This window comes from Lissotriton helveticus, chromosome 1_2, assembly GCF_964261635.1.
Source record: "Lissotriton helveticus chromosome 1_2, aLisHel1.1, whole genome shotgun sequence".
Taxonomy (NCBI): domain Eukaryota; kingdom Metazoa; phylum Chordata; class Amphibia; order Caudata; family Salamandridae; genus Lissotriton; species Lissotriton helveticus.
Window position 1 is genome coordinate 379,101,313 of NC_136058.1, and position 24,512 is coordinate 379,125,824.

The 24,512-nt window shown below is 49.5% G+C and overlaps 2 protein-coding genes across 2 annotated transcripts in view; one reads left to right on the forward strand and one right to left on the reverse strand.

Moving 5' to 3' along the window:
- LOC144806080 (uncharacterized) overlaps window positions 1-24,512 on the forward strand; it is a 235,032-nt gene that overhangs the window by 59,387 nt on the left and 151,133 nt on the right. The gene's annotated exons all lie outside the window — the stretch shown is intronic.
- The window catches only part of LOC144806063 (uncharacterized), a 137,389-nt gene continuing 124,343 nt past the window's right edge, over window positions 11,467-24,512 (reverse strand). Inside the window, exon 4 of the mRNA XM_078672511.1 lies at window positions 11,467-12,199. Within this exon, the coding sequence (XP_078528637.1) occupies window positions 12,069-12,199 (131 nt within the window). The 3' untranslated portion in view covers window positions 11,467-12,068. The remainder of the gene's footprint in view (window positions 12,200-24,512) is intronic.

The following is a 24,512-nucleotide window of genomic DNA, read 5'->3' on the forward strand; positions in this document are numbered from 1 at the left end:
TCCCTATCAGAAGACTCCAATACCGCAGAATGAACCATATCATTGGAGGTGCCAATTCTTGCTTTCTTAATGGGTTGTGCCAGATGTCATAGGCTGGGCCTGGGGCGGGAGGGAGCGGCAGGAGTTCCTGCTATCCATTCCATGCCTCACCTCGTGTGGACTGCCCGGGACATTTGTAGACTACACATATAAATGTTTGTTCTCTTATGTTCTTTGTTTGGGGTTTTGGGGTTTTCTCCTCCTCCGAATTCTACTAAGGGTTTGTTATTTGCTATTCCACCATGCCTCCTACCCCAATGGGACCAGAGATAGTATCTACAGCGTACATGAGACTCGAATCTTATGTCTTCTGAGGGTCACATTGTGTCCCTGAATGTGAAAGGGCTGAATAACCCCACCCAAACGGCGAGCCTTCTTGTCCTACCTTGAGCGATAGGACACCCATATTTGTCTACTCCAAGAGACATATTTGCTTTCTACTGATACACACCGGCTGAGGTCCAGGGCGTTCCCCACCAGATGTTTTCCTCTGCCACTTCCAAAACCGCTGGAGTTGCTATTCTAGTATCTTCAGGTTTTCAGGACATATTGGCAGTAAACAGGTTGAAATTAAAGGGCGGTTCTTAGCGCACACCTTCACCTTAGACAGGCACACATTCTCAATAGCCTCGGTATATGTTCCTTCCCAATAGTGGGCAGGAGGCCTTTATTAAAACCATAATTCAGGAGCTTACAGGCCTACCGGACAAAACAATACTAGTGGGGGGGACTTTAATTTGGTGTTAGATGGAGACATGGAGCGCTCTGGGCAAAGATGGGGACAGTCAGGGGCCCTTTCCAACACGGGGAAGCGTTTGCTGATGGAGTCCGGACTTACCGATATATGGAAGCTTCGGCATCCCACCACCAGGGTATACACATTTTACTCATATCCCCACAAAAACATTCACCAGAATTGACTATGCCTTTACCTCCGACCCCTTGGCGCAACAGGTGCGTGAGGTAGAGACTCTTCCTTGGCCCCTGTCTGACCACCAGACTTTTCTCCCGTCCTAGACTTCAGGAAATTCCATCACTGGACGACTGAACCCTACCGCTCCATAAGACATTTCTTTGACCTATCGGGACCATGCCCTTTCGCTGAGTTCCGCACCGATCACGGACTCCCTGAAACTGAGCGTTACTGATACATACAGATCAGCCACTGGGTACTCCACAGGGAGGTAAGGGAGGGTGCTGAGAGGCTGCTCACACCGTTTGAGAAATGGTTAATGGCACGACACAGCGACACATGACTGACATCAGATTTGTATAAATTCACCCGAGGCACCTTGGACACTGGGAAGTCCCCTGGCCAGCTGCGTTGAGAGGGGGAGTTGGGGAGGGAGCTCACACTGAAGGAATGGAAGGATATTTATTTTCTGGGCCCGCCGCTTAGCACGCAATGTCGCATCTATCGAAATTGCCACTTAGCTGGCCACCTATTGGTATTTAACCCCGGTGAAGCTTCACAGAGGTAACCCTTCACACAGTCCGCTCTGCTGGCGAACCTGCAGTTCACCAGGCACTCTTACCCACCTACTCTGGGACTGCCCCGCCCTGGTGACATATTGGCAACAAGTCCTGGACGAGGTAGACTCTCACTTTGATACCCAGATTCCTGGGCCTCCCCAATGCCATTACTTTCCCTCTTACGTCCAGGAGAGCCAAACAGATAGCGCTAACCTTGGGCACGGCAGTCAAAATGTTCTGATGCACTGGGGTGCCAAGACAGTCCCTACACACCTAGGCTGACTCCATAGACTATGGTCCATTTTAGGGATGGAGAAGATTTCCCTTTCCTTGACCAATCCTGGGGCTTCTTTCATGATTTGTGGGCACCCTTCCTTGCACTTTTGACATCCGAATTTACAGAACTCACCTGTCCCAAATACCTTCGACTTTTGCGACTTGCGGATCCTCCCTCATCACTTGCCCCTACTACATCTGAATTCGCATGCTCTGGGAGGCTGCCCTCTGGAATGATGTGCTTTTCTTTACTTTATCGGGGTGGTTTTCTTTCGAGGAGGAGGAGGGGGTAAGTGGGGGTTTGTTTCCTTTTTTCTTATTCGTTTATGCCTGACACACGTAACAGCGACTTGCCGGGTTGCAACCAGATGATTGTTGAGCATACTGGCTCGTTCGTTTCTTCCCTGTGTAAAATCAATAAAAGAAATTTAAACAAAAGTAGTTTCTGTTTTCCATATAAACCAATCAGTTGAATTACACGTTGTCTTTCCTCAACCTGATTCGGTAGCATAATGCGCTCTTCACTTGCTTGACATTAAAAGAGCTTTACTGTACTACATAGAAAGGACAAAAGACTTTCGAAAAACAACTGTTAATTGCATTTGCTCCACATCACAAAGGCAATCCTATCTCTAAATCGGGTATTACCAGATGGTTTATTAAATGCATTCAAACATGCTATGCTTAAGCTAAAAGAACTTTAACCATACCCCCTAGAGTGCATTCCACTCGTAAGATAGGGTCATCTGTAGCCATTTTAGTTAACATTCCGCTAGCTGACATATGTAAGGCAGCTACATGGTCTACACCACACACATTTACCAAACACTATTGTGTAGATGTGTTAGCATGTCAACGGGCTAATGTAGGCCAAGCAGTACTCAAAACACTGTTCCAAACAACTGCAACATCTACAGGTTAGCCACCGCTTTGGGAGTATACTGCTTTTTAGTCTATGGAAAGCATGTGTATCTACAGCACACATGCCTCGAAAGGATAATGATACTTTCCCAGTAAGAATCTGTTCTTGGCATGTATTTAACCCCGGTGAAGCTTCACAGAGGTAACCCTTCACACAGTCCGCTCTGCTGGCGAACCTGCAGTTCACCAGGCACTCTTACCCACCTACTCTGGGACTGCCCCGCCCTGGTGACATATTGGCAACAAGTCCTGGACGAGGTAGACTCTCACTTTGATACCCAGATTCCTGGGCCTCCCCAATGCCATTACTTTCCCTCTTACGTCCAGGAGAGCCAAACAGATAGCGCTAGCCTTGGGCGCGGCAGTCGAAATGTTCTGATGCACTGGGGTGCCAAGACAGTCCCTACACACCTAGGCTGACTCCATAGACTATGGTCCATTTTAGGGATGGAGAAGATTTCCCTTTCCTTGACCAATCCTGGGGCTTCTTTCATGATTTGTGGGCACCCTTCCTTGCACTTTTGACATCCAAATTTACAGAACTCACCTGTCCCAAATACCTTCGACTTTTGCGACTTGCGGATCCTCCCTCATCACTTGCCCCTACTACATCTGAATTCGCATGCTCTGGGAGGCTGCCCTCTGGAATGATGTGCTTTTCTTTACTTTATCGGGGTGGTTTTCTTTCGAGGTGGAGGAGGGGGGAAGTGGGGGTTTCTTTCCCTTTTTCTTATTCGTTTATGCCTGACACACGTAACAGCGACTTGCCGGGTTGCAACCAGATGATTGTTGAGCATACTGGCTCGTTCGTTTCTTCCCTGTGTAAAATCAATAAAAGAAATTTAAACAAAATTAGTTTCTGTTTTTCATATAAACCAATCAGTTGAATTACACGTTGTCTTACCTCAACCTGATTCGGTAGCATAATGCGCTCTTCACTTGCTTGACATTAAAAGAGCTTTACTGTACTACATAGAAAGGACAAAAGACTTTCGAAAAACAACTGTTAATTGCATTTGCTCCACATCACAAAGGCAATCCTATCTCTAAATCGGGTATTACCAGATGGTTTATTAAATGCATTCAAACATGCTATGCTTAAGCTAAAAGAACTTTAACCATACCCCCTAGAGTACATTCCACTCGTAAGATAGGGTCATCTGTGGCCATTTTAGTTGACATTCCGCTAGCTGACATATGTAAGGCAGCTACATGGTCTACACCACACACATTTACCAAACACTATTGTGTAGATGTGTTAGCATGTCAACGGGCTAATGTAGGCCAAGCAGTACTCAAAACACTGTTCCAAACAACTGCAACATCTACAGGTTAGCCACCGCTTTGGGAGTATACTGCTTTTTAGTCTATGGAAAGCATGTGTATCTACAGCACACATGCCTCGAAAGGATAATGATACTTTCCCAGTAAGAATCTGTTCTTGGTATGTAGAGCTGTAGATTCACATGCGCCCACCCCTTTCCCCAGGTACCTGTACTTGTTGCAGTTCTTCATTATACACTTATACACATGGAAATCTATATTCTACACTTACTTGCTCCATTCTCACCCTCTTGTGGGAAAACAATCTAACAATGGAGTCGGTGCCCATGCGCACTACCACCGAAGGGAGGATTTTCTTTACCTCGTGACTGGAACCACTTCTTCAAAGAAAAGGAACTTGCAAACATCAGGACCCAACCCTAGAAGGTAGGAGCATGCAAAGCATGTGAATCTACTTCTCTACATGCCAAGAACAGATGCTTACTGGGTATGTAACATGATCCTAACAGCACAAGGCATTTCTACTGACAAGATTTTCTCATATTTCAGCCAATGCAGTTGTTCCTGAAGCTAGAATCCAGTAGCCCACGGGAATCCGCCACATTCCAGAAGAGCCATCCCTTGACCTTTTTTACCACACCTATTTGCGATAGATACAGTAATCTTGTTAGAGCAGCACAAACTTCCCCTGCCATTGTCCTTTTGCTGGGGATGTACATAGACAAACCAGATTTCCGTAATGGAGAATCCTCCTTGTATGCCTAACTAGCACCAAAATCCAGTCTCTCATGTTCTTGTGGCTCTAAGCAGATCAAGCTCAATCAGCCAAACTCTGTCAAGTAGGTCAGGGCTACTGCTGTCCTCTCTTGGAGAGTTTGCAGCACTTGTTCTGTGCATGGTCAGAGCCACATAAGTCCTCCAGCATCCTAAATGTAATCCTGACCTTAAGGCAAACAGCAACTCAAGGTCCTGGATTTTAAAAAAGTGTAATTCTTTCCAGAGCAGGGTATGTCTTCCAAAATGGAAGGGGGTGGGTAGTTTTGCATTGTCAAAGGGAATGTAGTTTGTATTTACTCCTTGTGCTCTTCAAGCGATGAGTCGCTCCTGTTTCCAGACAGCTCCCAGACCAACAAATAGAGGGAGACTACACGTGGCCACCGGGATATACATTCAGCCACCACAGCTTAGACCTCCTTATCACAGGTGAACAGGCTCAGTGGAGTTGCTCCCCAAATCAAATTGGTTTTTGTTTGTTTTTTTGTATCTGGCAGGTGATTTTGCAGACTAGCCCTTGGGCTATTTGAAGCACCCAGATTTGAAAGTTTTTCACCCCTTACGTGGGGAAAAAACAATGAATCACATAAGCTCCATAAAATCTGGGGCCCCGTCGGACCTTTTTCCTCTGATGGTCATTAATTCTGTGGCCAGTACGGTTGCAGGATGACTTATGGATCTATTAAATGTGATTCTTAGTTCAGGACAATACCCAATAATCTGGAAGAGAGCTTCTATTCTTCCTTTGGTGAAAAAAACCTCTTTGGACATTAGGCAGGCGGAAAGTAATAGACCCATTTCCCGTGTTCGACCAAGTTTCTGGAGAAGGCAATGAACGAGGAAATACTTTCCTTCTTAGATACCAACCAGCTGCTGGATTCTACTCAATATGGTTTTAGAGAAAACCATTGTACTAAATCAGCGCTGGTGGCAGCATCTGAGGAACTACAAGGAGTAGTCAACAGAGGTGGCAGAGCGACATTGATTTTGCTGGATGTCTGTGCCGCCTTTGACACGGTTCATCATACACTTCTCATTAACCGATTGCATTCTCTAGGCTTCAGTAACACTGCACTAGCATTGTTGAGCTTGTTTATTAATGGGAGACAACAGTGGGTAGAGATGGTAGATGCTACTTCCAGACCTTTCTCTCGCCCCTGTGGGGTGCCTCTGAGATCTGCTCTTAGCCCCTCCTTATTTAATGCATATGTCACTCCCCTTATCAATCTCATTCATAGTTCTGGCCCAGCAATTCTTTCCTACGCTGATGATACACAGATTGTGGTATCAATCTCATCGGAGGTGAAAAAGGATGCAGATAACTTTTGTAGATACATGGCTCAGGTTGCAGGCTGGATGCAGAGAAACTGTCTCAGGCTGAACTCTGATAAAACAGAGGTTCTGCTTTTTGGAAAGGACACCTCCTTCTGGGATGCATCTTGGTGGCCCTCGGAGTTGGGTTCCTTCCCGAGGCCAGTGCAGAAGGCAAGAAATCTGGATGTCATCTTTGATACCAAGCTATGTTTTTTAGAACAATTCAATGCAGTGACTTCAGCAGGGTTGTTTATGCTGAGGGTACTTAAATATTGCAGTTCATTCCGTTTGATCTACAGAAGACGATGATGATGGCACTCATCTTTTCAAAGATAGATTGTTGCAATGCCCTATATTTAGGGACCTCTAAATATTTGATAAAAAGCTCCAGTCTCTGCAAATGCAGCAGCAAGAATACTATTGAAAGTTCTCAAATTTGGACCAATCTCTAATGCATGGCCTCCACTGGTTGCCAGTGGAAAAGAGGATTTAATTTAAGGCCCTCTGCATTATCCACAGGCCCCTTCACAGAGCTGGGCTGACTTTTTTTCAGGATCGTTTTCCTGGTATACTCCTTGTAGGAAGCTGAGATCGAGCTTGGCGCATATGATCACTGTCCCAAGAATAAGCAGAGCACACTGGGGTGGAAGAATACTCTTGCACCGCAGAGGGAAATTATGGAACTCCTTACCTTTAGCTCTATGCTTGCAATCCATCTTGCAGCTGTTCAGAAAACAGTTAAAGACCTGGTTGTTTTCTCAATAGGCCATTAGCTATGCTGAGGCAGGCCCCCAGGCGGCAAGTCTCCCGGGTTTTGATCTGTACAGCACCTTTGAGTATTGCGCGCTCTATAAAATTACGTCATTCATTTATTCTTTGCTGAATATAGATTTCTTTCCAAAATCCTAACAAGGCTGCAACTGTTGGGGTTCCATGAGATGAAGGCTACCAGGGTTGTTCTAAGAACAGAGCATCAAGAATAGTCATTATTCTAATGCAGGAAGCTTCCATCTTGTGCACCATGCAATGTGTTGTCACAGGGGATACTGTTCAAGATGCACATGGTTTTCAAGCACAGTACAATTGCACAACACTGTCTCGCAGAGCAGTGAGGGGCCATAGTTATGGGGGATTGCCGAGATCTTAAAGAGAAACAGTAGATTGATGCATGTCATACTTGTAAAGGTAAAACCACCTGAGCTTTGCTGTCTTTCACTTAAAGTGTACACTGAGATGGGAATCCACTTTGGGTGTAGATCATAAGACATTTAGTGTGAATGGTGTTCCACAATGAAAGTGTCACGCACTTTGACTACCTTAGAATAACCTGACGCTAGACAAGTGTTTCCCAAACTCTGGTCGTGAGCCGATTCTTGGTGGGTTGTGAAAGTCCAGGCAATAAATAAAGATGCCTTTAAACTCTGGGGCTTATTTGCAAGTCCCCTGTGCTGCCGGTGAATGACTTTTTATGATGCTCCGGCGTTGCAGAGTGCAGACCCATATCCTCGAGGCCACACAAAGCCACTTTGTGTGGCTTTTCATTGCCCCATAGCCATGGTGTAAGGCAATGCAGCGCAAGTTGCTGCGTTACCTTACACTGCGTCAGTGAGGCGTTCCATGAGCGTTGCAGTGGGTGTTCCCACGGAGCACTTATGGGTTTTGATGCATTCCCAGATTTATAAAGATCTGTAAACTGTATGCCTCCCAGGGCAGGAATAATGAGGAGCAATATCTTTATTTCTCCTTGTTTTTTCCTCTTTCTATGTGTGTTGCATTCTGCAGCACACATTGAGAAAAACCCCTCCATGGATTGTTTTTGTGCAGGAAGGGACACCTGGTGCAAGGGCGCCTGCATTGTTGCTAGGTTTGTGGGCCAGCACTGGCTGAAAGGACAGGAATGCACCGTATCTCGTAAGTACTGTGAATTCCTGCTCTTGCGATTTGGCGGAGGGCTGTGCAGCAAAAATACTTGTAGCGCTGCACTATGCTAATTCATGGTAAATGAGGCCCTCTGTATTTAAATTATCATATTTGCTGCGCTTGAAAGACAGAAGTCAAATGTCAGGCTATGACTTCTGACAAACTGCTGCTTATGTATATTTTTTTAACACATGGATTGATGTTTACAAACTCCTCACTCTGCAGTCAGAGAAAGAAAATTAGAGCTAATTATGTGTCAATTTTGCTGGGGTACAGAGTGTGAACGGGAAGGCTTTGGGATGTCATTTTTTATAATACAACAAAGTATAAATGAACTGTACACATTCAGCAGTTAGGAAAGCAAACATGAAGCACCCCCTCCACTTTAATGTACCTTTTTGCCCTGGGGATGGGCTCCCTGGGGCCTATGATGGCTTGGAGGGAGGGGAGCGACCCCTCTCTTTATTAATTACTTAGCCCCAGAGGATGGGGTCCCCAAGGCCTTATAAGGCTTGGGAGGGGAGCTGCACAAATCCCTCCCCTTTGTTATTAACTTTGGGCCTGGGGGTTGGGGGACCCGGGGCCCAACAAGCCCCAACCCTCTTCTTCTTAATTGTATTAGGCACAGACTATCTAGTTTGGGAGAAGGCACAGGAAGGGAGGCTGGGCAGCCTGCCTCCCCTTTTAAACAAAAAAGGCTCCAGGTGATGGAGTTCCCGGGGCCTATGAAGGCTCGGGAAGAAGGCCACACAGCCCCCTTCCATTTTTTTGAGGATTGGCTCGGGGGATGGGATCCTGGGGCCTATTAAGGCTTAGGGAGGGGGGCCCCACCGACTTGGCAATTCAGGCTAGAATGTTCCTATTGGAGCATGGTCACGACTGATTTGCATATAGCTAAGTCCAAACTGAGGTGGCATGTTGTGCAAAATAACGATGGATTGGGGTGCGGCCTGAGTGATTACATGGGGCTGAGATTTAATCGCTATTTTGTATACGGTTTACAGCAGAGTGCATATCAACAGTGATAACAGCCAGGAACCCATTGACCTATGCAATGTGGCCTCTTCTGGCTAATGACAACATACGGTGAACAGACATGTTATCGACTTTTTAATTTCGACCTACAGAAATATCGAGTTAGAAATATCGAAGGGACAGAATATTGACATCAAGAATATCGGTGACCAGAATATCGACATGAAGGCTAATTTTTACCCTTATGCTATCCAACACTTTCTCTACTGTTGCACTCACTGGAGTGGGAATAGTAATTTTTACCTCCACGCTATCCAACACTTTCCCTACTGTTGCACTCACTGGAGTGGGAATAGTAATTTTTACCCTTATGCTATCCACACTTTCTCTACTATTGCACTCACTGGAGTGGGAATAGTAATGTTTACCCCCACACTATCCAACACTTTCCCTACTGTTGCACTCGCTGGAGTGGGAATTTTAAAAAAACGATATTTTTTACAACAATACTTTGTTACCGATATTTTTGTACTTACCATAATGTAGATAGGACTTCGATATTCTGGATCTCGATATTTTGCCTCCGATATTTTTGACGTTGATATTCTTGTAGTCAATTTTTGTCAGTGATTCACAAAATACATTCCTTACTCAGTAATCTCCAGGTTTGCCCTGGGGCAGTAGATTTTAATCTCCAATAGGGTAACGCAGAGGCTGATTTAATTTTACACATACCCAATCTAGAATCTGCCCTTGCTGACGACCACGCCTGCCATTCAAAGGTGATTATCTTGGTTTGATCTGACTTCTGAGTACTTGGCTTCTCTGAACCTGACATTGGAGTTTCCAAGTGTCAGTCTCACTTCTACCCATCCTGTTAGTTCTCTTAGCAGAATTGTGGATGATTTTGTTCATCTGAGAATTCTACCCTCATGTCTTCCATCCATCCATCCATCCATCCATTGTGCAATCTGAATAACATATGCAAGGTGTTCACACAAAATACTTTGCACGTTAGTGAAATATTACTTCACACTCATAATATTCTGCAGGAGTGAAAAGATGGCTTTTCAAAGCATGGTTTGCCTTGAGAATTTTTGATTGCACACATATTTATGGGATGGTGAGCATTTACAAAACTCCCCTCTGGCCCCTTCCCACCCTGTTAATGATAGCTTCACTCAAGGACTGAATTCTAACTATGAAAAAAACATTTTTCCCAGTTACTGAAAATAAAAGAAAGAACATGATGGCTATTTCTAACTGTAGATTTCTCACCTTAAGAATATCCCCACTTGCCAGACTGGATCAGGAAGATTTTTCAGCTTTCATCCAAAGCGCTGGTGGGTGGCGATGCACACCTCCATGCTGCCTTGGAAGTAATGAAAGGAGCTGCATGTGTGCCAACCCTGCCTTCTGACATCAGTTCCTGCACTTGCCTTCGTATGTGGATCCGGAAATCACGCCCAAGTTTTCCTTATCTTTGACAAGTTTCATTCTCCTACAAATTATTTTTCCAGTTTGCAAAGGATATGAACCCTTCTAAAACTATAAGGTTTAGGCCTTGTGGGGGGATTATCAATAACAGATTTCTAAGACATATAGCCACGAGGTATGCCACTAGTGTTTGGGTTCGTGCACTACTCCAAGGCTTGTGAAATGTTCGCCCTTATGAACTCGAAGGTGATCTGAGACCGTGCTGCAAAGTTGTATGCCGCCGAACACCGAAAGAAAACTCAGAAGCCCTACTCCCACTTGACGTTGAAGGCATAGACCTGTGTTCACAACAGGCCATCATCAAGGTCTAAGTTTTCCCAAAAGTTGAAATTACAATGGAAGTACTGGCAAGGAGCTGGGCCTGCAACTGATTCTGATTCACCAAACGTTTTTGTGTCCACTGGCGACATTGCAACTTAATGAGGATGGCAAAGAGGCAATGATGCAAATTTTCAGCACCCTTAAGCTCTTCTAGGTACTTCTTCAGGCCAAAAGGATCCAAGGTGGCCCCCAGTTGAGTTACCACTGGTAGGTCCACCCTTGGCACTGTCTATGCCTCTAAAACTCACCTCAGGCTTGGGTATGATCTCTAAGCTTACTTCCAATCCAGCACCAAAGCCCAGACTAGTCCATCAGATATCAGCCCTGATGCAGGGAATTGTAGTGTAGTTCCTATTTCCCTAATAGGCTCTGTACATTGGAATAATATACACTATAGTTTTGGCATAGGACTGAGATCAGTATGACCCTATCGAGTACACTAAACTCAATTACTTTGTGTGCCAGCTATCTCAGAGGCCACTAGAAACTCCTTGTAAAACAAGAAGGGAGTAGTTTCTGGCAACCGCATAAACATGACAACTTTGTTTCCCTTTAGAATTGGAACATGTCTCAGAATCGTGGAAACAATAGATAACAGTTTCACTCAGTCAATCATGCATGCTTAGTTTCTTCAGAGTTACACAGAAAGAGTTAGACGGGCATTTCAATAAAAGGATTTATTGAACAGTCTTGTTTCTCGTGTAAGAGATATGAGCTGTTACAATCGCAAAACAGTATGCGAGATATATTACGTACAGCGTAATCAGTAAAAAGAAATAATACTGCAATAGCATTGTCTTTTGGCTATGACACATATACATAAATAACACAGGCTAAAATGTGGATACTCGTCTGATGCTTCTAACTAGTTCTACCCCAGTGTACCTAACGTAAGTGTAGTACAAGGTAAGAGGTAGGTGCTGTATTCTATAGTATGGTAAGCTATAGTTTGGTATGCCAAGAGTCCCTCTAGCTTCTAGTCAGCTCCATACCTTAGAATGAGAGAAGTGGGAATCTCTTTCCGGGTCTCAAACTCTAACACCCCGCGAAGGGAGTCAGAACACTGGAAGCTGGATTCTCTGCGAGCAGGGATGACAGCGTCTGGTCAGTGCATCAGGCTGGGATACGATCTCTTCTGAACTTGCAGTTGGCGAACCGTGCAGCCAAGTCGAGCCGTGCTGTGCCGTGGTAAGGGAAGGTATATTTATACCTGGTAGCTGGCTAGGTTAGCATTGATGTAAAGCCGGGCAGAGGAAGACGTCATGAATGAACCCTTAATGCACAGCTTTCCAAACTTTCCACGTCGGTGACACACCTTTTCGACAATCTTCATCTTGTGACACGGTAATGCGAGCGAGCGCAGCGAGCGAGCCGAACCTCCTACAGGGGGTTCTGGGGGGTACACCTGCAAGAAAAATTTGAAGAAATAGTGGGCCAATGGTGCAGTTTCAAGCAAATTTGAGGAAGCAGGAAGGTTCTAACAAAGACAGTGACTAGCAAAACTGGGTGTAAGCAAGGTTAGGTGTTTGCCTGAAACAAGAATATAACCATGCACACATTGACACATGCCCCATTGATTTACAGCACAAAAAGGGGGGGTGCACGCACTGCCAACCCTTCCAACAATGCACAAAGTCCACCTGATGCCTTGCTGAATATGAGTTATACAAAAATCCGTTCAGGACCAATCATGCAACTTATCAGCCGGTCTCTGCACATTAAACTCAGATTAGACCGCTTTTCTCAGCGCAGCGCGCCAAAAGGCACATCATCCTTACTTCACCGTGCCTTGCTATCCATCTCTCTCCCCCTCTCCCATCTCTCCCTCTCCCATCTCTCCCTCTCTCCCTCCTCTTCCTCTCCCTCCTCTCCCTCTCTCTCCTCTCCCTCCCTCTCCCTCCTCTCCGTCTCCCTCTCACTCCTCTTCCTCTCCCTCCTCTCCCTCTGTCTCCTCTCCCTCTCCCTCCTCTCCCTCGCTCTTCTCTCCCTCTCCCTCCTCTCCATTCTCTCCCTCTCTCCCTCCTCTCCCTCTCTCCCTCCTCTTCCTCTCCTTCCTCTCCCTCTCTCCCTCCTCTCCCTTTCCCTCCTCTCCCTCTCCGTCCTCTCCCTCTTCCTCTCCCTTCTCTCCCTCCTCTCCTTCTCTCTCCTCTCCCTCTCCCTCTCACTCCTCTCCCTCTCCCTCCTCTCCCTCTCTCTCCTCTCCATCTCCATCTCACTCCTCTCCCTCTCCCTCCTCTCCCTCCTCTCCCTCTCCTTCCCTCCTTCTCTCTCCTCTCCGTCTCCCTCTCACTCCTCTCCCTCTCCCCTCCTCTCCCTCTCTCTCCTCTCCATCTCACTCCTCTCCCTCTCCCTCCTCTCCCTCTCCCTCCTCTCCCTCTCTCGCTCCTCTCCCTCTCTCCCTCCTCTTCCTCTCCCTCCTCTCCCTCTCTCACTCCTCTCCCTCCTCTCCCTCTCCGTCTCCCTCTCACTCGTCTTCCTCTCCCTCCCTCTGTCTCCTCTCCCTCTCACCCTCCTCTCCCTCTCTCCTCTCCTCTCACTCCTCTCCCTCTCCCTCTCTCCCTCCTCTTCCTCTTCCTCCTCTCCCTCCTCTCCCTCTCTCTCCTCTCCCTCCCTCTCCCTCCTCTCTGTCTCCCTCTCACTCCTCTTCCTCTCCCTCCTCTCCCTCTGTCTCCTCTCCCTCCTCTCCCTCTGTCTCCTCTCCCTCCTCTCCTTCGCTCTTCTCTCCCTCTCCCTCCTCTCCCTTCTCTCCCTCTCTCCCTCCTCTCCCTCTCTCCCTCCTCTTCCTCTCCTTCCTCTCCCTCCCTCTCCCTCCTCTCCCTTTCCCTCCTCTCCCTCTCCCTCCTCTCCCTCTTCCTCACCCTAATCTCCCTCCTCTCCTTCTCTCTCCTCTCCCTCTCCCTCTCACTCCTCTCCCTCTCCCTCCTCTCCCTCCTCTCCCTCTCTCTCCTCTCCATCTCCATCTCACTCCTCTCCCTCTCCCTCCTCTCCCTCCTCTCCCTCTCCTTCCCTCCTTCTCTCTCCTCTCCGTCTCCCTCTCACTCCTCTCCCTCTCCCCTCCTCTCCCTCTCTCTCCTCTCCATCTCCCTCTCACTCCTCTCCCTCTCCCTCCTCTCCCTCCTCTCCCTCTCTCGCTCCTCTCCCTCTCTCCCTCCTCTTCCTCTCCCTCCTCTTCCTCTCCCTCCTCTCCCTCTCACTCCTCTCCCTCTCCCTCCTCTCCCTCCTCTCCCTCTCCGTCTCCCTCTCACTCCTCTTCCTCTCCCTCCCTCTGTCTCCTCTCCCTCTCACCCTCCTCTCCCTCTCTCTCCCTCCTCTCCGTCTCACTCCTCTCCCTCTCCCTCTCTCCCTCCTCTTCCTCCTCTCCCTCTCTCCCTCCTCTTCCTCCTCTCTCACTCCTCTCCCTCTTCCTCCTCTCCCTCTCCGTCTCCCTCTGACTCCTCTTCCTCTCCCTACTCTCCCTCTGTCTCCTCTCCCTCTCCCTCTCACCCTCCTCTCCCTCTCTCTCCCTCCTCTCCCTCTCTCTCCCTCCTCTCCGTCTCACTCCTCTCCCTCTCACTCCTCTTCCTCTCCCTCCTCTCCCCTGTCTCCTCCTCCTCTCCCTTTCTCCCTCCTCTCCCTCTCTCTCTTCCTCTCCCTCCTCTCCCTCTCCCTGCAGTCTCTCTCTCCCCCTCTCTTTCTCTCTCTCTCTCTGGCTCTCTCCCTCAGTATCTCTCTCGCCCTCCCTATCCCCCCTCTCTATCCCTCCTCTCTCTTTGTCTCTCTTTATCTCTCTCTCTCCATCTTTCAGTCTCTCTCCCTCTCTCTATGTTTCTCTCCATCGGTATGTCTCTCGCCCCCTCTCTCCATTCTTCAGTATCTCCCTCTCTCTCTCTCTGTCTCTCCCCGCTCTCTCGCTCTCTCCCTCTCTATCACTCCCTCTATCTCTGCCCCCCCATATCTCTGGCACCCTTTCGCGGTTCCCCCTCTCTCAGAAACTTCTTGCGTGAGCCGCCCCTGGAAAAGCATTGCCTCTGCTGGTTGTGATATAATTATTAAATGCAACTACTGAGAAATAAATTCAACAACATAGACAAATACAATGATGTAATGTTTATAAATAAATGCGGAGGTCATAAGATAAAAAGCCCATGGACCTGAGGCTGGACAGAGTCCCCACCTCTCTGCTAACGCCTGAATTTTCTAAGTAATAAGATGCAGCGCCTTGAACCAGTGCGCCAAGCAGAGACTCCTTCCGAAACTGCTCGGAAGCTGCCACTGCCAGGTGTCCGACAAGGTCAAGGAGCAGGAATCATGTTCGCAGCAGCCGGGGCCCCTGGCTAAGGCTGGTGCTTGGCAGGCGAGACTGGTGCCTGCTGGGCCCAGGGTGGAGGGAGTCTCTACAGAGCATATTAACAGCAGCAGACACCCCCCCAGCGCAGAGGCGCAACTAGAGCCACATTTCGAGGGGGGGCTGAAACATTAAGCAGTAGGTAGTGTGGCGCTGCAGGGGCTCTTAGAAGGGGTGAAACATCAACAAAGCCTCTTTAACTTGCACACGGTCTTTTAATGACCTGTGAAGTGCTCGGATCTGGCTGTGTGTGTGCCCAGGAGCTGTCTGAGCCCGGGCTGCCACACACGAGGGGGGGGGTCATTGTCACGCGACACACCCACAGAGTGGAGGCGACACAGTACGGTGTCGCGTCACACACTTTGGAAAGCTCTGCCTTAAGGAATAGCGGTTCATGCATAATAAATGAGTTCTTGGAGAAATCAATAGTCCTAGGCTTAGGGAAAGTCCTAATGTCTTAAGGGTCTGGTTTCTAAGAACGCGTTGTGACATTGGGGTGGACGGATATAGGTTACCATGCCATATTTGGAGAGCATGGCTAATCCCTAAATAAGGGCTGGGATGATGTGCCTATATAAGGACATGTATTAGGAAAACCTATATACGGGCATCTAAACCGAAACACAACAGAATGATTCCACTCCTATCATCCTATCCAACTCAGAGCCAAATCCACCTTGGCCTTGTCTGATGTTGCCTATTGATGCCGTACTGATGCACCCAAGCCCAGTTCATTCCAATTCAGACAGAACTATGCTTTTAGCTCAGAGCCGCGCCCCACCAACTTTTCGGTTCCGACTCTGATCAGCACCAACCAGCCTTTGGGGATGACAGTGGAGGTGAACATTATGAGAATGGAAAGTATATCTAGATTTACAAGATACCAGGGGACTGAGACTTCCCCAGACACTGGATTGTGTTCCTCCCTGGGCCACCGACAGAAGAAAGTGCCTCTTTCGCCATAGTTATGTGACGGACGGCAGAGATTCTGGATTTGCGTTTGACAACGGAAGTGAAACTAATGTTCTAACTGAGGTTTTACAATGTGGCAAAACTTCATCAGAACCTCCAATCCTATTTAATGAGGCTCTCACTGATACGTAAAGGGAACCTGGACTAAGCCCTGGTCCCGCCCTTCACTAAACAGGTGGGTTGCCAGACATCACAGACTGGCCACAGACGACCCTAATTTTTTGAGGCTGGAGGTGCAAGTTTCCACTAATAGGGTAAACTCCAATTCTTTACCCACAAATCCCCCAGACAGAAGGTCAAAATGTTTTGAGTTCTTTGAGAAGTGGATGTTTTTCTTGGCTAATCTTGCCCTCTGATTAGTGAATGCCAGATAGTTATATCTAAGGTTTTGTTCTATGCACCTTCCCTGTTTCTCTGCCTCTGCTGCTCAGCCAGTGTGAATGTGTTGTGTAGATTGCTGGTGTGGTTGGTGATGTCATTGGAATATGTGGTTTGCTGTGAGGAGGAGTGTCAGTTCGATCCTGGGCTGAGCAGCAGAGAGGCTGCTCCTGGTGGGGCCTTATCTACATCTTTACTGGAAAACCTACTTAACATCTAGGAACAATAAACTTATATTATCTGTAACCTAACCACGTCTACTGGAACTCCTTCCTGCAATACAACACAGCTGCTTGCTGAGACCTTATAACCAGGGCTTATTTTTTTGTTTAAATCTTTTTCTTTTTTTTGTTTTTTGCTGTAAGAATGCCATAATACACAATACATTAGCAATACTGGCAGACATTGATACATTATGAGAGGACGAAGATAATATTATTAGAAAAAACAGTGCTGATGGCAATGTGGAGTGCAGCCTATTACCATCAAGCATATACCCATGCTTTACAGCACATGGTTTGAGAGATATGGCTGGTGGTCCCAGAGAAATTTGAGGCCCATTTGGTTCAAAACTTCCAGGCTGCACCAAAGTACATGATCTGCGCTGCGCTGGACACTACGCACTGAATGATGAATTGCAGGCCAAATTACCTGATGTCCTATTCTTTGCTGTATTTTTATTCCAGCAATGACTAGCTTTAGACACTATTAAAGATTATCTCATGGCTTTTCTAGGTTTACCAGACATACCTTCCCTGTTCAAATCACCTGTCATGATGTGTTTTTTTAAATGTTTGACTCATTTATTTCCTCCAAAACCCTCTGTGATTCCATACTGGGGTCTTAATTTGAGTCTCACATGTCTTGTGTGTTTACCATTGGAAGTCATACACAGCTGCTATGTCTCCTGACTTTGAAGACTGTATTTCTGGTCACAATGACTTTGGCTCATTGCGTGGGCTAGCTTCAAATCTCACTTGGGGCAGCCTCCATATATCAACTCTTTTCCATACAAAGTAGTACTGCAGACTAAGGCGGCCTTTTTGGCTATAGTTGTTATCGCTTTTCACATTGGGGAATCAATCAGTCTTCCAACTTTCCGCCTTCCCCTTATAAGAGGAGAGACTTCATTGGCTGTAACCAAAGAGTGAATTGAGTTTCTACTTTTATCGCATCACAGACCATTGGTGGACGATCATCTCTTTGTGAGGTGTAAAGAAAGACCATGCAGAAAATGACTATGTCCCATGGGATAGTCCTCTGCATTAAGATCTGCTATGCACTTGCCAGGACCCAGTCCTTAGAAGGACTGAGGATCCATTCCCCTATGGCCAAGGCTGCTACCACTACATTGTTGTGCAGAGTATCTGTGCAAGATATTTGTCAGACGCAACGTGCACTTCCTTACATATGTTCACTGCCTACACAGCTAGGTCCAAAGGGAAGGGCATGTCGTCCATTTAGTCGTTGCTACTCTCAATAAATGAACACCATCTAAACAGGCTCCAGGTTCTTCAGAACACTGCGTCCAGATTGGTCCTTAACCTTCCGCGAAGATCTCCCTCAGCCCCCTGCCTTAAAAGCCTCCATTGTCTTCCAGTAAAAAAGCAAATCCTTTTTAAAACGCTTTGCCTGGTCCACAAGCACATGCATGGAAACGGTCTGAAATACTGGTCCAAAAAGCTAAGATGGTATCAACCCTGAAGAGAACTTAGATCCAGCAATGAATCTTTGTTAACACCCCTGAGAACACATACTTCCAGGAACAGCGGTCGAGCTTTCTCCTTTCTCGCCCCTGCCTCATGGCATAAAATGCCTCTCCATCTTCGCATTATTCCTGAACACAGCCTCTTCCGCAAGAGGCTGAAGACTTGGCTTTTTGCAAATTAAATCCTCCGACCTCCTGTCAGAGCCATCTGCAAGCACCATGAGACTTCTTGGATGTGATTTGTGCGTGATACAAATGTCCCTGACTTGCCTTGACTAGTCCAGCATGACTTTTCTGTATCTGAGCCACTCCATATACCCACCACCTTGGGAGGTACTGCCTTGGTATTTTTTTTATTTGTTATGCATATTTATATAGCCTGAACTCGACCCGAAGGTATTGGAGCGCTTTACATGAGCACCGGTTACGTTACCCAAGGACACATTCAGGCACAGCGCAATTAAGTGATTTGCCCAGAATCAGAGGATGTGGACGCGACCCAGAGGCTTGAACCATGGTTTCCAGCACCAAAGTCGGCAATATAGCCATCAGACCACATCCTCTCCCCTCATAGGTATCTATTCAAAAGATGAAGAATCTGCAGAGCAACAAGTTACTTACCTTCAATAACCCTTTTACACAGATAATCCATCTACACGCTGGTTCCTCACCGCCCTCCCACCTCCTGTCATTTGGCTAAATATTTTAATATACAAGGTTTGCGGTACGAAAGGGGGTGTGATGGACGGAGCATCTGAATCAATCAAACACTCACACCCAGTCAAAAGGCATGGCTTGGCAGTTCGGGCTGGACTGTTCCCATGAGGCACAGGGTCAGACTGATTTGCATATAGCCATGCCTGAACTGGGGTGGCAGAGTGGGCTAAAGAACGGTGATGGATTAAACCCAGATCTGTTGACTGGGTGTGAGTGTTTGATTTGTTCAGATGCTCCGTCCATCACCACCCCCTTTTGTACCACTAATTAAAGTGGACACCTTGCACCAGTCCAAACAACCCTTATGGTGATTTAAGAGGTCAAAGATAACCTTAGAAAGCTATCCAAGCGGTAGCTGTGGAGAGCAGCCTTCAGGCTGAGTCTTGAAGGAATGTTAAGCAGCTTATTTAACCAGAGAGTAGTTATAAAAATATGTATTTATTTTTATAAAACACCCTAAATACCTCAAAGTATCTGCTACACGCAGATAAACACAAAGCACACAATGCTGTAGCATAGAAACAAACATAAGTAGCACTAATACACCGTGGGCTCCAGGGGGAGACCAAACCATATACTAAAATAGTGCTGTAAGAACCACGACTTGAGTCAAGACAGTGTCTAGAGGTTGTAGAATCACTGAGACCCCAAGGAACCACCCAAGGTGAGTAAGGAGGGACCCCACACAGGACTGGTGCAGTGTGTGAACATGCTACGTACAATTCAATGGGAGAGTCACGGTTGCAGTTTTAGTGTTTAAGGACCCTTCCCAGTGGATTACGAGGAAACCCTTTGGAACATAGAAGGTTGTAGAGCCACCCCACCTGTGGATACCGAAGTACCAGAGTTACCTTTCCCATGGAAGCCGGGGGCATAGGGCTGAAGTGGCGTCAGAAACCGTTTTTGATCTCAATCAATCAATCAATCAAAGCATTTATATAGCGCGCTACTCACCCGGAGGGTCTCAAGGCGCTTGGGTGGTCCTCTACTGCTCGAATAACCAGGTCTTGAGTTGCTTCCTGAAGGAGAGGTGGTCTTGGGTCAGTCGGAGGTGGATGGGGAGGGAGTTCCACGTCTTGGCAGCCAGGAAGGAGAAGGATCTTCCTCCCATGGTGGCTCTTCGGATGCGAGGAACGGCGGCGAGGGCGTGGGTGGTCGATCGGAGATGGCGGGTGGGAGTGTAGAAGGTCAGGCGGTCGTTGAGGTATCTGGGGCCTTGGTTGTGGAGAGCTTTGTGTGCGTGGGTGAGGAGTCGGAACGTGATTCTCTTGCTGACGGGGAGCCAGTGCAGGTCTCTCAGGTGTCCGGAGATGTGGCTGTGTCGGGGGATGTCCATGATGAGTCGTGCTGAGGCGTTCTGAATTCGCTGGAGTCTTTTCTGGAGTTTGGCTGTGGTTCCGGCGTAAAGGGTGTTCCCGTAGTCCAGTCGGCTGGTGACGAGGGCCTGGGTGACCGTCTTCCTGGTTTCGGTGGGGATCCACCGGAAGATCTTCCGGAGCATGCGTAGGATGTTGAAGCATGACGAGGAGACGGCGTTGACTTGTCTGGTCATCAAGAGGGAGGAGTCCAGGATGAAGCCCATGTTTTGTGCGTGGTCCCTTGGTTTGGGTGCACTGCTGAGGGCAGGGGGCAACCAGGAGTCATCCCAGGCGGCGGGTGATGATCCCAGGATGAGGACTTCCGTCTTATCTGAGTTCAGTTTCAGGCGGCTGTTCGTCATCCACTTGGCTACGTCTTTCATCCCTTCGTGTAGGTTGGTTCTGGCGGTGGCAGGGTCGTTGGTGAGGGAGAGGATCAGCTGGGTGTCGTCGGCGTAGGAGATGATGTTGAGGTTGTGTTGGCGTGCGATGGCCGCGAGGGGGCTCATGTAGACGTTGAAGAGGGTGGGGCTGAGCGATGATCCTTGTGGTACGCCGCAGATGACTTCGGTGGCCTCTGATCTGAACGGGGGAGGCGGACTCTCTGGGTTCTTCCGGCGAGGAAGGAGATGATCCACTCCAGTGCCTTCTCCTGGATTCCGATGTTGTGCAGGCGCTGTACTAGGGTGCGGTGGCAGACTGTGTCGAACGCCGCGGAGAGGTCCAGGAGGATGAGGGCCGCCGTTTCCCCGTTGTCGAGCAGGGCTCGGATGTCGTCGGTGGCTACGATGAGGGCAGTCTCGGTGCTGTGGTTGGCCCGGAAGCCGGACTGTGAGTGGTCAAGGGATCCATTCGTCTTGAGGAAGGCGGCCAGCTGTCTGTTGACTGTCTTCTCGATGACTTTGGCAGGAAAAGGAAGGAGCGAGATGGGGCGGTAGTTCTTGAGGTCGGTGGCGTCCGCTGATGGTTTCTTCAGTAGGGCGCTGAGTTTGGCGTGCTTCCAACTCTCTGGGAAGGTGGCGGTGCTGAAGGAGGCGTTGATGATGTCCCGGAGATGGGGTGCGATGATGGAGTCGGCCTTGTTGAAGACGTGGTGAGGGCAGGGGTCGGTTGGAGATCCGGAGTGGATGGAGTTCATCGTGCAGATGATATCTTCGGTGTTGACCGGTGTCCAGGCGCGGAGGGTGGTGGTGGGGGGCGTTGGTGCGTTCGTGGGGTGCGTCGGCTGTGTGCTGAAACTGTTGTGTATGTCTGCGATCTTGCTGTGGAAGAACGAGGCGAGCGAGTTGCAGAGTTCTTGCGATGGGGTGATGTCGTTGTTTCCTGCGCTAGGGTTCGAGAGCTCTTTGACGATGATGAAGAGTTCTTTGCTGTTGTGGGCGTTGTTGTCTAGTCGTTTCTTGAATGCGGTTCTCTTGGTGGTGTGGATCAGCTGGTGGTGTTTGCGAGTGGCGAGTGGCGAGTTTGAGGGTGGTCATGTTGTCTGGTGTCGGGTCTCTGCGCCAGGCTTTCTCGAGGGCTCTGCAGTGCTTCTTAGAGCTCTTGAGTTCGTCGGTGAACCAGGATGCTTTCTTGTTGCCGGGTCTGGCGGGGGGGTCTTCAGTGGAGCCAGGTCGTCTGCGCAGTTGCTGATCCACCGTGTGAGGTTGTTGGCAGGTTGGTTGGGGTTCGCTGAGCTGGCGGGAGGGTTCTGGCTCAGGGATGTGGCGAGCTGGTCGGCTGTGATCTTGTTCCAGCTTCTGCGGGGGACCTGTTGCGGGTGGTGGTGGAGCGTGGTCCTTCTGAAGCTGAAGTGAACGCAGCTGAGGTCTGTCCAGTGGAGTCCGGTGGCGTGGCTGAAGGAGATGTCCTTGCTGGAGGAGAAGATTGGGTCAAGCGTGTGTCCGGCGTAGTGGGTGGGTGTGGTCACCAGTTGCTTGAGTCCGAGGTTGGCGAGGTTGTCCAGCAGGGTGGTGGTGTTGCGGTCGTTGTTGTTCTCCGGGTGGAAGTTCAGGTCCCCTAGGAGGATGTAGTCAGCGGAGGTGAGGGCGTGCGTGATGATGAAGTCGGCGATGTCCTCGCTGAATTGTATACGTGGTCCTGGGGGTCTGTAGATGAGGGTGCCTCTGAGGGTGGTCTTGAGGTCGGTGTTTATCTGGAAGTGCAGGTGTTCGGCTGTTGTGAGGGTGTCGTCGGAGTTGGTCGTGATGCGGATGGTGGTCTTGTGGACGATGGCGATGCCTCCTCCTGTCTGGTTGACGCGGTCCTTCCGGGTGATCTTGTATCCTTCCGGGATGGCGATGGCGATGTCGGGCGCGGAGGAGGCGTTCATCCATGTTTACGTGAGGAAGGCGACGTCTGGGGATGTGGAGTCGAGGAGGTTCCAGAGTTCCACGGCGTGTCTGTGGACGGAGCGGGTGTTGAGCAGGATGCACTTCAGGTGGTTGTTGCTGGTGCTCGGCTTGGCAGGTGCGGTGCAGGTCCGGGTGCAGGAGAACTTGCAGGGTTGGCAGGTGAAGGGTCCGTGGGTGCGTCCAGGGGTGGCTCGGTGGCAGCCGGGGGTCCGGCCGCTGTTGAGTGCGATGAGGGAGGCTGTGTGGTAGGTCCGGCGGGTTGGCTGGCAGCTGCGGGGGCCAGGGGTTCTGGCGCTGGGCGCGGTCCAGGCGCAGACGGGCTTGCCTTCGGCGTGCCTTCGGCGCACAATCGGCGCGTCCACATGCACTTTGCCATAAATGGAGAGTGGGGAGGGGAGGGGCGAGGGAGGAGCAGCTGGGAGGCGGGAGCGGGGTGGAGGGAGGGGGGGCAGTGGTGCGGTGATGCTGGAAGGAGCGTGGGTGGGGCCGCAGGGGAGCAGCGGCAGGGAGCGGGGTGGGGCCGGGGACAAGCGGAGACACGGGGCACAATTGGCGAGCACAAAATAAAATACAATTCACAAGGAAACTTTACAACAAGTACAATACCACAGCTTCACAGGACGGCGGAACGAGTCACGAAAAGCAGCAAAGGGCGACAATGCAGGTACAGAGGGCAGGCAAGGTCCAGAGGCAGGGGCAGAGCTCACAGGCAGCAGGAGGAGGCCGGGCGCACTCGGGGCGGGCCACGCGGCGGGAGGAGGGAGCGACCGGGTCTGACCAGGTCAGGTCAGGTCACAGCTCCTCGCCCGTGAGCCGCGCCTTATCTACCCTAGTGGGAGGGAGGAGCAGCTGGGAGGCGGGAGCGGGGTGGCAGGAGGGGGGCAGCGGTGCGGTGATGCTGGAGGGAGCGTGGGTAGGGCCGCGGGGGAGCAGCGGCAGGGAGCGGGGTGGGACCGGGGACAAGCGGAGACACGGGGCACAATTGGCGAGCACAAAATAAAATACAATTCACAAGGAAACTTTACAACAAGTACAATACCACAGCTTCACAGGACGGCGGAACAAGTCACGAAAAGCGGAAAAGGGCGACGATGCAGGTACAGAGGGCAGGCAAGGTCCAGAGGCAGGGGCAGAGCTCACAGGCAGCAGGAGGAGGCCGGGCGCACTCGGGGCGGGCCACGCGGTGGGAGGAGGGAGCGACCGGGTCTGACCAGGTCAGGTCAGGTCACTCCCTGTCTTCAGAGAAATGCCACTGCTGGAAAGAAGAAAAGTATCTGGTGGAACCCACAGTTGGATTCTTGAAGGAAGGAACCTGAAAGCAGAGGGGACAGAGTCTGGGTCAGTCAGGAGTGACCAGGGGCTCGGTAGACGAATGCCCACCGTTGTTGGATGCTTCAGGTGTGAAGATGGAGACCTTGACTCTGCAGCCACGGGGACCAGGAGATGTCAAGGACAACCAGGAGCTGGATACAAGCTGTCCCACAAAGGATGTTGAATGCTGAGGGGTCGGTGTCTGACAGGAACACCAACAAGCCTTGGCAGTGGCAACCCACTAAGAAGGTCGAGGAAGGTCACAGTCTGGCCCAGCAAGGACCCCGAGACTCACCACAGCAAGGGGAGTCAGGGCAGGCCTGGAGCAACCAGGGGAGCAAAGGAAAAGCAGTGTTGTCCCTCAAATGGACCCACAGATTGAAGGCACAGGAGCTGTGAGGGGGCCTTTAGCAGTTTCCCAAAACAACAGCTTGCAGGGCACAGAGTGTGTGGAGGTTGAAGTCCTTTGTACAAAATGTCTGCAGAGGTTGGGTCTATCGATATCCCAATGCACTTAGTTGGGGAACACCAACAAGCATATGCACTTGCAAATGTAAGTGGAGAAGTGTGGCTCAAATGGTTAGAGCGGCAGACCCTGATGCAGAGGTCTGGCCCGG